General features: G+C 41.7%; 1 protein-coding gene across 1 annotated transcript; it reads right to left on the bottom strand.

The window, feature by feature from the left end:
• Positions 1-2040: 2040 nt before the first annotated feature.
• Positions 2041-11048, bottom strand: LOC103803500 (calmodulin; the record flags this gene model as incomplete). Its single annotated transcript, XM_009076059.1, has 5 exons — positions 2041-3282; positions 4721-4856; positions 5712-5818; positions 5892-6035; positions 11018-11048. Coding segments are annotated over 5 exons (447 nt in total), but the record flags the coding sequence as incomplete, so codon positions are not given.
• Between the last annotated feature and the right edge of the window lie 3149 nt (positions 11049-14197).

Raw genomic sequence — 14197 nt, 5'->3', positions numbered from 1 at the left:
AGTATGAAGGCAGGATTGGACACAATGGTAAGCCCAGCAAGCTAGCTGGGTCACTTCAGAGAATCATTTAGCTTAGCACAAACCTCCTGAGATCACCTAGTCCAACTCCCTGCTTAAAGCAGGACCTGCTAGAGCCACTTGCCCAGCACCTCAACAGCCAGGTTCTCAATTTTCAGAGACTCCGTCACCTTTTTTATTAAGAGGGTGGTAAAACCAAGTGTTTCCTTCTGTTCATACAGAATTTACTATTTCTACATTTGTGCCCATTGCCAGATGTCCTGCCAGTGGGTGCTACTGAGATTAATCTGTCTGTCTTCATTCCCTCCCACAGATCAATGAGACCTCCCTTTAAGTCCTACACATGAAGGGATCAGCAGGTCTTGAGGCCTGAGACCTCTCACCTCACTGCCTTATTTAGCACAAACCACCAGCAGCTGTTTTACTGCACTGTTGTGCCATGGAGGTTTTTTGTTTTGCTGATAGAATGCAAGATACTACACACTTGAAAAGCTATCAGAAGCTGAACTTGAAAATTCAGTGTTCCTACATACACAGAAATCTGCCTAGAATGACCCAAGTGTTACCTGTCTCAAATTACAAAAGCACCTGCAAACACACTTCAGCCAAAAGGCTCTTGACCAATGCCATTTAGCTTCCACCACAGTTTTTTACCAGCTGGACCTCAGAAGACATTCTTCCATTAGCAGAAAGTACTGAAATCTACCACTCCCATTCTGCAGTGAAAGAATTATGTACACAAGGCTTCACTACCTACCTAGAAATCAGGCACTTCATTTACGTAACAGCAACATGAACACACACTAAACAAAGCTAGCAGCTTTGATTCCTGGGACTAAAACACTCCCAGCAGAGCAGCTGAAGTGACAGTAAACGAAGGGTGGCCTCCTCACACCTTTTTCACCCATCCATGTTACAAAAGGCAGTTATCTTGGCCAAGGCAGTCTTCCAAAGCTGAGAGGGCCCTCTCCATTTTATCTTAAGATGCTTCCACCACACACATGCTGAGCTGTAGCAGATGACTTGTATGAGTTGAAGTGTGATTCCCCAGGCTACTGAAATACACCAGACCAGCAAAACCAAATTGTCAGACTCCTGTTTGCATTACTTACCTCTAAAAATAAAGCCTCCAATACTCCAGAAATTCAGAGTGTTTGTCCTGATGGGTCTGTCAAATTCTCATCCTGTGCCAGTTTAAGCACCCGTGTCTTGTCCCCAGGCTGTTAGGCCACAGGATGAAGACTGGACAGGAAATGTTGGTTTGGTCACTTATTCAGTAGAAGGCAAACCCTAACTGCTAGAAAATTTAGACTGCATAAGCTTCCTGAATCAAACTGCCAGTGCACAAAACAATGGTTCTACAGAACTCTGACGCTGACATCTAATCACTTTTGATGAGTCTCCTCTGGAAAACCAATACAGCTGTTCACAGCCCTTAGTGAGCAGAGCTTTAAGATCAGTGACCATAAACATTCCATTAAATGTTCCTGAATTCAGAATGCACAGCTGTCCTAATTCTACACGTTCACTGCAATTATAAATACAACAAATACGAACAAAACTGTTTTAAATCATTAGGCAAGTGCTCTGCTGGGACCAGTGAGGGTAACTAGATGCAGGGGTCAATGCTTTGTTTAAAGGCCACCAGAATGCCCCAAATAACCATATAGCATATGCAAGGTCAAAGTCAGTTCTTGCTGGGAGACTGGAGGCAAAAGGGACACCAGCAGCCTCTGGCATTCTTTATAGAGTTCTTGGATTTGTCCTTGGTCAAACCCAGGTTTGTTTTCTGCTTTTTAAAAGTTATTTAAACCTTGACAAAAAGCTAGTGCTAGAAGCACAATCATGCTCATTAACAGATGAGTAAGAGAATGTTTCTCTTCTGTACTTTGAGCTGGCTGCATGCTGAATGGCAACTCAGACATGGCAGTTTCAGAAAAGCCCAAGTGTGACACTAAGTTACCCCAATGTAACAGCTGACAGGGAATAAAACTCCAAAATAATTAAAAGAAAGCAAACAGGTTTAGTTGTCTGAACAAGGAATTTTAATTTTAGGTCAACTATTGAACTAGGTCAACATCCAGTTCACAATGTCTACAGATAGTGGGCATAGCCAGTCACTACGGTAAGTTTATTGAAGCACCAAGCTCCACACAAGACTGTAAAATACATTTTAAACTACTAGTAAGAAAGCTTCTTCAAGTCAACAATACTATTAAGGGCCAGAGTTTAAGGACTAAGTTTTCACCTTCCAAGCTATTTTTAAGACAGCCAATCCATTGCATAAGCAAACCAAACTGCTACATACTGAAACACAGAGCAGCAACTGCATTGAACAATTCCTGTAAATAATTCAAGGATACATTGAAACAGTATGGGTAAATTGTAATTTTTTATTGGAAAACAAATATACAACTTGGAATGGATTTGAGGCAAATCGTGCCATAAGCAGATTTTTCTGAAAATAAGTGGCTAAAACAAAGTTTAAAAAGCATAGTAACAAGAGGAGAAAATGTTTTCTGGTACAGGACCAGCAGTACAAAAAAAACTTGTGTACGAGTACCTGGATAAAATCACCCGTTTTGCATTAGTGCAACTTAAGTTTCATATTGTTGACTGTCAATCGTCCACAACGTTAAGACTCCACATTTCAACAACATGTTACAGGTATGGCCACAAACAAGTTACTGTGAAGTAAGCTAGGAGAATGATTTTTACAGTGCATTAGCCATGCGTGTATATTCTGTTCACACGGTTTGATCTTGCAGTTAGCTGCAAGAGTCCTTATCCTCCATCACAGAAAGGGGAATAAACTCTTTTGTACTGGAGCATGTTGCCTTAACTAAGGAATTGCTAATGCATAGTAAACCCTAGCTTACTTTATGTAACTTGTTACACCAGTCATACCTAAGTCTCCTAAAAAAAGCTACTTTTTTTTAATAGACAATCCAGATGTTCCCTCAGTTAACCAACTCCATCTAACTTTAGATGTGCAGAAGGGCTTAAATATCCAGAGTAAGCCACATGCAACATTTGTTACTTAGATCAATTTTCCAAAAATCAGAACAATGACAGTAAGATAAAGGAGAAAAACATGGAGGAATGGCCTTCTAATTACTATACATGCATATTCTTTTGACAGTAAGGGAAAAACCTTTTACAGATAAGTTACAAACAGAGAAAAGGCAAATAAACAATTTTGTACAAGAAATTTAACACATTCTGTACAACGTCTTCACTTCGCTGTCATCATTTGTACAAACTCTGTAAAAGGAAAGAATTGCATGAGTTATTTCGAGAAAAAAAAAATCTGAATTACAAGATCTGAGAAGTGACCTACCCTACTAGTGCTGAACTTCGTTTCAAAACTGTTTACAGTTACGTTCAGAACTGTACCTTCAAGACAGTCCCTTTTTCCATCAATCCCACCTGAAACCCTCTTTTTAGTGGCAAAAGGCCTCTCCTGTTTCTATAAAAGCTGGCCCCTTAGTGAACTGGAGAGCAGCCTTGCTCCCAAAATAAAACATTACAGGGTCCTCATGCCCACTGACTTCCAGATGGGGACAAGATATCCAAGAATGACCAAGAGATCAGTAGAAATCAAGCTGAAGGGACAATCGGATAAGTAGGTGCACAGGCAACACACTGTGTTGGTTTGAATTATTTTTATTTTTTTTTAAAGCAGAATAGCTTAAGTCTCACTGTTTTGTTTGGCAGGCTTTAAGCAACTGATTCAATGCTTATTCACAGCACACTCCAAGTTAGAACCCACAAAAGAGGATTCATCTGCCCTGCTGAAACAGTTTCAGGTACAATAATGAAAAGAAACCAGGAGCCTAAAAGGAGTTAACTGGTTGCACAAGTTGCAGAAGAGCAACTGGAAACAAGAGGAATGCAGACCCTCTCTAGTGCCAGTCCCCCATCCCTAGGCATAGTGATGAAGCAGCAGCCTTGTAAACGAAAACGGCTTTTCACTTAGATGTGCTCATCCTTAGGCCACAACCAATAAGCCCTTAGAGGGAAGGCACTACACCTCAGGAACAGTATGGTATTATCTGAAAATACCCTAGTTCTACAACTTGTTGACAAGTTAAAATGAAAACAACCCTAGTGCATCTGAGCTGCAAACAACTGTCTGAAAGAACTTCTGCTTGTATGACTTAAGTTTCAATTCCAGGAAGAAAAGATAATATAGAAATTAGTTACTGCTGCAGCTGATTTGTGTGAAATAAATGTACTTAAGAGGTCCTCTAAAGGTCTTGAAATTTCTGCCTATTTTAGAAGCTTTTTCCTTTGATTAGAAAGTAATTTTAAAAGCATTAATGACAAATGAGTCACTTGCTACAGTCAGATCAACATTCATTAGTGAACAGAATACTGAACAGAACAGTATGAACAGTATGTGAACATCTCTGATAGTTTGCTTAGTCTAGTGGTCATTAGACATCATTAGATTTAGGAAGTTAATTCTTACACTGCACACTTCAATAGTCCTTTCTTGCCTTTGGCACAAAGGCAGTAGTAACACTGAAACCCATTTAGAGGTACACAATGTACATACTAATTGAACATTAAAGGAACACTATGTGTTCAGATGAACTTGCCTGAACACCGCCCCATTTCAACTTGCTGTGGCTATCAGCACCCACACAGGCACCAGCATGAAAAGTGCTACACAAAGAATCAGTGAACAACTCCTTACCTTCATAGTTTACTTGACCATCACCATCAATGTCTGCTTCCCTAATCATTTCATCAACTTCTTCATCTGTTAGCTTCTCCCCCAGATTTGTCATCACATGACGGAGTTCTGCAGCACTAATGTAACCGTTACCATCCTGGGGAGGGAAAAAAGGAAGACTGGAATAGACTTGCCTAAGGCCTAGTGACTTAACTCTTAAGTGAAGAACACTGCAGAGCAAACTGAACATTAAGTTAACACAGCTTTGACCACTAGCATTTGCACAAGGCAAATGAGGGCTCTAAGCGCATCTTCAGCATTGTCCCAATATCTTAGTCTTAAAAAGACATTTTCAGATGAACTTATCCCATACAGTCTACGCTGACTGTCCTATTCTGACACATTTTTGTACCACTGACAGCACAACCAGCACCTTTTGCAACCTTAGGTGATGCAATGCCTACAAAATGACTGGCTCAAATGGCTGTTTTCTAAGAAAAGATACTTATCTTTGTGCTTGACTCCTGTGAAACAGGCCAATAAGCCACAAGACCTTCAAAAACCACTTTTACACATTTCATGCCAGTTGGTACACCAAATATTGCAGAACTAGTATATACGAACTCAACTGACTCTTTCCTCCCCATCCCCAAGGTACTTCCTAACAGTTCAAAGATGCTTCTTAAGCAAGCTGAGTAACTTCATACTCCTTTACCAATTTACTTTGCAAAGACTATGTGGAAGATTTTAAATACTTCAACTATTTCCTCGCCGGTCACATACAAGTATATTAGTATCACAGCAAGCGGCACCTTAATAGTGTCACCTGCTACTGTCCTGACACCTCATCTGACTTACACGTACAGTATCACAAACTGAACTACAGGGTGACTGGCCAACCTACAGATTCCAGATGACAAGACTGCAGATACCCCTCAGTTCCATGAGGAAGCACCTTACAAGTCAGACTGAGTGTTTGCAACAGAAATATGTAATGTAAACATTTTAGTACCTTGTCGAACACACGGAAAGCTTCTCTAATTTCTTCTTCACTATCTGTGTCTTTCATTTTTCTTGCCATCATTGTCAGAAACTCTGGAAAGTCAATTGTGCCATTGCCTGAAAGATAATTACTTTGTTAGAAAAACATGTTTTAGATACTTTATTATGTTACTTATTAGTAAAGTCTTACCATCAGCATCTACTTCATTGATCATATCCTGTAGCTCTGCTTCTGTGGGGTTTTGGCCAAGCGATCTCATCACTGTCCCCAACTCCTTCGTAGTTATAGTACCATCACCATCCTTGTCAAATAGTGAAAAAGCTTCTTTGAATTCTGTACAACCAAAAAAAGAGTTATCCCTTCAGCTTTGAAATGTTAACTTAATGGTGTAAGAATTCACTGCTTATTGTTCTAAGTCACAAAACTGTTTCATTCTTTTAAGATGATGTTGGTAGACTGCACAGCCTGCTGTAATAGCAATGCCAATATGGAAGGCACCAGCATCTGAAAAACCACCCACCAGTCTATGAATCAACCACTTTTTGACCTAAATTAAGACAGAGGGTCATCCATTTCAGAAGTACTCAGATATCTTACTATCTATCTTGAATGATGACTCCCAATACAGAGCTGAAATAGCCATCTGTAACTAGACTGATCCACATCCTTGGTTGAAACTAAGTCAAACCAAAGTATGGTATTACTTGGAGAAAGTAAAAAAAAAGATACTTAAAATACAAATGCTACAGCTTAATAGCACTTCTATTACTAATGGAAGAGATGAGTCAATGGAAAAAGGTATAATCATACCAAACTAAAAACAAGTTTCTCATTATAAGCCACTTTGCTGGACAGAGAAGTCTGAACAGTATATGTTACTAGTTAGTTGTTCACGGAGCAAAGTCACTGAGTCTTCGTTTCTGAAAAGCTGCTTAGAAAAATTGCTTTGACCCTACTGTATCCTGAAACAGCCCTCACAGAAATATTTCTGAGTAGTTCTAAGACTGCTTAGCTGTGTTGCAACACTACCTCTTAACCCCCTACAATGGCTGTATTGTAGCCAGGAATATTAATACAAGCATAACATGTTTAATTGTCCAGTCCAAAAATGGAGCTGGTTTTAATCCATGCCATCTGTTTGTCTTTGGCCACAGACCCTAAACTAGGCTCACTGGACTGCAGTAGCTCAATACACATGACACTTACACATGGAAATCTTATCTACTCTCTTGCAGAGTTCAGATCCTTATACAGCTTTCAAAGCACCTGAGATCATGCCTATGCACAGCTTGTCAGCTCAAGGGTACTCCTGTATCAGAAACACTTCCAAGAATTGGGTTTTTTTAACATTCCCAAGCAGCCAGCTTTCCAGATGGTGAGTTTCCCAGAACTAGTCACAGCAAAAGTTGTGTTTTCACATGACCCACATGAAATTTACTTCATCCATTTCATACTCTGAAACACTTGATGTGAGTACAAGTTGGCAAGCATCAAAAATGCAACTACAAAAATAGGCTTTTTATAATTCCTGAATGCAGCTGTAATACCAGAGCCATGGTTAAGTCCCATCCAGTAAAAAACCCCACTCTTCTATACCTAACAGTTTGAAGAGTTCCAAAAGCCAACTCCCACTGTTTAGCCCGTAAGTACTGGAACAAGGCTACCACAGGATGAGATGAAACAGTTTCAAGCCAGTACTGTACAATCCCAAAGTAGAAAGAAGCCTACCCACACAGGCAGCTATAACCCCTACCTACAGTCACTTCCAAACAGTCTTTGGGGCTGGTTTCAGTTACCTTGGAGGCAAAAAATAGGGTTATTAGGACTAAAGTTTCACACCAGGGGACAAAAGGGCTTTTGGGTCAAGCTTACTACAACAAGTCCATAGTCTATCAGGAATGACCTCAAAAGGAAAACCTTGAATCTTCATCAAGAGTCAAATACTCAACTGTTATTTGATGCTTAGCTGTTAACAACTTCATCCTCCGCATGAAGGTCAACCATCACTAACCCAAACACGAAAAGCCCATTTCACAGTACTGCTCCGACCCTGCTTAGAGAAGATAATACTTAATTTTTACACAAAATCGAAAGACTTGCTTTCTACAGCATGGGCCTTTCGGTGGTATATTCTGAACACTTGAAATGAACCACTCAAAGGACAACTCTACCCTTCTTTTACTCAAAGATGCTGCAGGCCAAGAAGCAACCAGCTATAAATTATAACCATCAAGAAAATAAAGCAAGTCAAAGACCAGCAACATATTCCTGTTTGAAATGCTGAATCAAGTTAGAAATACAATTAAAATACCTCTTTAACCACTTCTAGGAAACCGTTCTAGTACTTAAAACAAAGCAATAACAGCCTATGCAGATACAGTTTAGAGCAGAACAAGAACCGCCCAGCTGAGCTTTGGAGGATTTGCAGCAGTGGCTTGCAAAGGCAGCTATGAAATACTGAAGCTGAGTGAGCAACTCAGTTCTGGTTTCCTGCAACATAACGTTATAAAACACATCTCATACTCTTGAACACCCTGTGCACCATGCAGCATGTAAAGCAAAGTCCCTCTGTTCCACACGTCTCCATATCGGACTGCAAATGCCAAGACTTGTAAGCCTACAAAGTTTCAGCCTTTCCTTCCTTCTGAAAAGCATCCTGCAGCAGGAGAAAGACTACTTCGCTGGACTCCATGACAGAAAGGCTACTCCAACAAAATGTGAACTCCAACACCCTAACTGAAAACATTCTTTTAACCATAGCTTCTGAGGCATCTCTGCACCAGATCACCTTTCCACATGAAGTAGCAGGCTTAATATGTTCAGTGAGCCAGGACTACCCTTCCCACTCTCACACAGTTTAGCCAGCTATGTCTGGAACTTTTACAGCAAAATGTCAATTGTTCTCTTCACAGCTACCAGGAGCACAACACGACTATTTCCACTCTGAAATAAATTTTAAGTAACTGCTGTGGTCAGATCCCCAACAGAGAACCACAGCACAAAGTGAACAAGATGTAACCAACACCATACATAGGCCTACTTGTTCACAGAGCCCATTTAGAACTCTGAAGTCTAGTGGAAGGAAAGATAGCTCAGCAGACCAGCTGGCTTTGGGACAAAAGCATCTTCAGACTGATCCCCCACCCAACCACCCCTATCAAGTAGCCCTGATCTATACACCTGTTCAATACAACACTTAATCAAAAGAATATCCATGTGACTGCACATCCTACTGAAGGAACCTGCAGCCAGCATTCACAGTCTGTACCTACACAGCTTTCAAACAAAATCAGTCTTTCACCCCTACCTACACTGACAACACACTTCAGTCCTATGTGACCAATGATTTCCATAGGAAATAGCATCTGGAATCTTTAACAACTGCATTCTGGTGCACCACAGCAGAGGTGAAAGATTTTGTTCTAAACCCTGGAGAAGTGGCTGCTTGAAGTAGTCTGGCCTTCTATTTAAGAAAGGGAATGTCATCTCTACCTTGCAGTTCCATTTCCTTCTGTCTGCCTGCAGATCAAAAGCTAGGAATCCTCAGAGAAGCTCAATTAAAACTGCAGTGGGCTCAAGCTTTTGCAGTCAGTCTCTGTGAAACACAAACTGTACCTGCAAGTCTTTCCATGCAAGACACTGGCCTTCAGCAAAGCTAAGCTGGCTGCTTAGTGAGCTGCAACCCTAAGCAGTCCTGAGGATGGTTCCCTAACACACCAGCAGTGGGTTCATGTCTTCCTATCTGAGGTTTATGGTTTACTTGCAAACATGTTTGCTTCATGAAACAAAATGAAGCTGAAGTGGCATTCTACACTGCATACTAACACTAAGCTTACTTTTATCCTTTCCATGAAGATGAAAACCTCTATTCCAGTATGACAAGCTTATTAATACTCACTTTTGGCTTCAAGGACTGTACTATCATTACTGAATAGTGAAAACATACACTAATCCCAAGGTAATGTTAATAAGCTTCCTGTTTATACTCCATAATCAGCTACATCAACTAATACAGCTTCTGCAGTTAAGAACTGGAACAATGAACCATTATTGAAAAGACAGCAGTGACAACTGATAAAGCCTGCTCCAACTAAACTGATCACAAACCCCTCAGGATACACAGGCCAGTTCCAGAAAAAAATAATCTTGAGTTGAACTAAATTTGGCTTGTGCTTACTCGTAAGACAGTACCATGGCAACGAGTAAATAGACTAAGGACTTTCCACAAAACCATAATTAGTCTCCTTTGAGCAAAAGCAAGCTTCTAAAGTCTAAAAGCTACAGAAGAATGTTCTTACACTTCAAATTTGGCAATTATGGTAAAAACAAACCAGCTCATTATAACACTTCTGTTTAATACAGTGTCTACAAGAACTACACCACAGTTAAGTAGTAGCATCTCTTGGAGGCTGTTACTTGTATGCTTGTCCTGGTACTATTAGATCAGCAGAACCCTAGATCTACTTAAATAACTCTGCACGACGGTTATGCACACTAAGACTTTCTGGTATTAATGCTATACACTTGTCAGGTCAAAACCCTTAAGTTTTTGAATGTCTGTGGCAAAGCTGAAGTCTGCATTACCAGCTTTAAGTTACATCAATTACCAAAGTTAAAAATCAGACTACAGAGAGTAATGAGACAGGTACAAGTTTGTGCAGCCTGCACGAGTGGGAGACAATAACCAGAAGTTTTAGCCATTGGAAGGCAGCTGTCAGAGCACAGAAACCATTTTTAGGGGGCTAATACCAAGATATAAGAGATGCGTATTTATTTAAGCATTTCAGAGCAAGTGCCAGGCCATCAGAACAGTACAGACAACACTTGAGCCCAAGTACACAATGTAGTTCCAAATATGGAATATCAAGAGTTGTCATCATGAGACCAGTCTCTGCTGTCATCAACAAGAGTCACTGAAACATCTCTGCTGACAGGAAACAGCAAAGTAAATTATTTTTGCCTTCTGTTAGAAAAGCACTGCAGATTCCAAGCCTTCACCAGAGATTTGCTGTTGGGCACGGGTGCTCCCCTCCCCCCTTTCAGTTTGCATTTGGGACTTTTCTGTATTCATGAGGGGAAAAAACCCCCAAGTCTAGTAGCGAGTAAAGCTGTGAGGACTGTTTAACTACACATTCATTATATCCATGGTGCTTTTACTGTCAATAAGCCTTTAAAACTTAGCTGACAAAATATTCCACCATGCTACCTCAGTGTCCAAGAACACTAAATATCTTGTGTAACACAGACTGTCACTGGATTAAGAGATGTGCAAGGTCAAGGAGGAGCAGCAGCAATAGAGCACATAAAAACCTCACCTGCAATCTGCTCTTCTGTCAGTTGATCAGCCTGCAATAGAAGAGAATATGATTACAGTTGCAGCAGAAGTTCAAGGCAAAATAAGACAGACTTGTAGAGGCCTCTGAATATGGTAGCTGAGCTGCTCTTCAGAACTTATCTGCAGCATTCTGAAACAGTTCTAATACAGCTCAAAAGTCATCAGGATTGCTTGCTAAGTAAGAACTGGCAGCCTGTCCTCATTGCCGGACTCTGCAATATACAATACACTTAAGCAACAAATTACCACATGTATCAATCAATTGCCCAAGCAACACCAGCAAGCTCAAGGCACACAGGTCCCTCTAGACTGGTTTTAAAAACTCATTTATACACAGCACACTACTGGTAATAACACCAGCCTCAGCTTCAACACTGAACACTTTAGGCCTCAGTAAAGCAGCAGTAACCCCCAAATCCCAAATTTAAGGAGACTAGTGTCTTCTGCTAAGTCACAATGCTGTAACTAGAAAAATACACACTGCGAGAATTAAATCATCCCTTGATTAACTCGAAGCTTCATGTCTAAGACCTGACTGTAAAAAACCAGGACACCGGCTTCAGCCCACACTGGTCATTTCAGTGACAGAGCTGCCTAGCTTTTTCAGACTATTGTCTACAGACCCAACTAGTATAATGTAGGGCCACTAGAGAGAGATTCTGTGGTCTAAGAGGTAACTTCTCTATCCCCTGGGTAAGCAACAGTTTATACTTTATTTTCCTCTATCACCAAACAGATGTGAATCAACTCAACTTTGAATCGAACAGCAATAAACCAAATCCCTCAGTCTGAGGCCAAACCCAAAACAGACTTTGCTCTTAAAAGAGCACAAAGGTGGGTTGAGGACTGTAGAAACACTCCCCCTAGGGTCTCATGTCAGGTGATTCTTCAGATGAATTCTGGATACTTTCAATTCAGTTGCAGTAACAAGGCCTCCAGGGAAGTCTGAAGAACTCTTCATAGCACCCCACTGAAGAGTCAAAAAACCCACTTTAAAATACAGAAGACACGCACCACCTCAGTTCAACACTGCTTGTTCAGCTTTGCTCCTACTGACCATTTCAGCAGCAACCTTCTTATAACTACTGCAGTACTGTCAGAAAAATGTTCAGTCATTAGCTGTGCCCACCAAGGTGTCGCTGGCCATCTGCCAAGGGAAGGCTTAGAAAAATATATACACCATCTGCCAATTCTTACTCTACTAATTTCAATTTGAATTGCATACAAACTTAGAAGTCACCAGCTTCTGGTTATTCCTCCCAGAACAGAAGTGAAGGGAGCTGCTCAAGCAACCATACAGGAGCTATACTGCTGCATACAGCACACCAACAGCCCAAGATGAAGGCCTCAATCAATGATTTCTCAGACTGCCTGGGGCTCACCTGCTTTAAAAAAAAAAAATCAAGACCATCCTACTGAGGAACTTCTAAACCAGCAGCAAATGGGTATCCTGCAGCTACAGATCCCACTTTTTCAAATTTCAGCTGCTGTAGGCAAGTATTCCAGACCAGGTTCCACTTTTTGTTTTAAAAAAAATGAGGTAGGCTAGGGTAGCAGCAACACTGCTGAGAACATCACTAATTCAACACTAGGCTTTGGGATGGAAGTATACTGCTGGTCACTTAGCCTAACAGATTCTCGCTTGTCTGGAGCATATCATTAGCACAGACAGACTCATACCTTTGCATTCTATTTACATTTTTATTGCTGAAGAGAGAACAATCTGCCACATTTCTCCAAGGCATTTATATCCAGGGAAAGCTGTAGATCAGATTCAAGCAGCAAGAACCTAGTTTATTTAGGTCAATACTTACGGGTTACCAAGTTGAGTCACATACCACTTTATATAAACAGTTTTATATGAAGACATGACATTAAGCAGTGTTTAAGCTGTTAAGTGTTCCCAAACTCTTCATCTCTAACTCTTCCAGCAACTTAAAACATCCTACAGCCGCTAACCACGAATTTGGGTAAGCTCTGACAGTACCTGGTAAGAGGTACAGTGTTTGAGAGGAGCACAAAGCTTATTAGGAGCCGCTGATATATACACAGCAGTTGAAAGATAAGCGAGGAGGTGGGGCAAGGTTGAACAAACACCATCTGTACTCTGCAGTGCTGGGCTCTGCAGGGACTGCTGCGCAACAGCAGCAAAAGGCGGAGCCAGCAAGCCTTGCCAGAGCGCTGCCTCCCATGCCACCCAGGTGGAGGGCTATCGCCTGCAACCACGCACACGAGGTACAGGCCACCGTGGCCTTCCTCGAGGCGCCTTCCTGCCGTTCTTTGTCCCGAATTTGAGCTAGATAACCGTGCCCCACACGTGTGACCACGCAACTTCAGCAACGCAACGCGACCTCAGAATCAAACGGCTAAACGCTGACTGCAACACGCCTGTACTGCAGGTCTGACATGCCCCTCACTAGGGCCGAGACCCATCCGAAAGCCTCCCGTGATGCCACCGCAGCTCTGCCACGGCACTCTGATTCACGTTGCAGTACTTTCGTTTTCACTGCAGTAGCTCCCATCCCCCACGCCCAGAGCGTGCGGAGGCCCTGACAAAGGATCTAAACCTCTTCGGAAGGAAGGGGAGCTGCAATGTGCGCGGCGCTTTCTGCGGCACATGCAGCCTCTAGAGGTGGCGTTTCATTACCGCCCTAGCTGCTACACAGTAACCAGTTTGGGAGATCCTCCACAGAGCTGACTAACACTGCCTGGTCGGGAGCCATCAGCAAATGGCAGAGCAGGCAATGCTGTTACCCTCGGCATTTCGGAGCACTTCCCAGGCACTAGATCTGAATGGACAGCTCTGTTCTGGCAGGATTAACTGAAGAACAAGAACTAGACAGACTAGCATAAAATGACTAAAATTAAGCTTATGGTAGGTCATCTTATTTTGGGAGAAAATCATTCTGCCTTATCTGGCATGGGCAGTACTGGGCAACATATATGGACCAGCTGAGCCAGCCTGATGTGTCAGGATGAACTATAACCACACTCGGAGGGTCACTGTGCCTCCTGGACACACCCATTTTTATAGAGACCTTGCCTGAAGATACTCCATTTTTGGTTCTGTGCCGATGATGACTAAATGCAGTTAAGCCTTTTACTGCTAGAGTCATTGTTGGGTTTGGTTTTTTCCTCCCTTATAGACAGTTTGCTGCAC

This window comes from Acanthisitta chloris, unplaced genomic scaffold (genome assembly GCF_000695815.1).
Source record: "Acanthisitta chloris isolate BGI_N310 unplaced genomic scaffold, ASM69581v1 scaffold476, whole genome shotgun sequence".
Classification (NCBI taxonomy): Eukaryota; Metazoa; Chordata; class Aves; order Passeriformes; family Acanthisittidae; genus Acanthisitta; species Acanthisitta chloris.
This window is presented reverse-complemented; position numbering and strand designations above follow the sequence as displayed.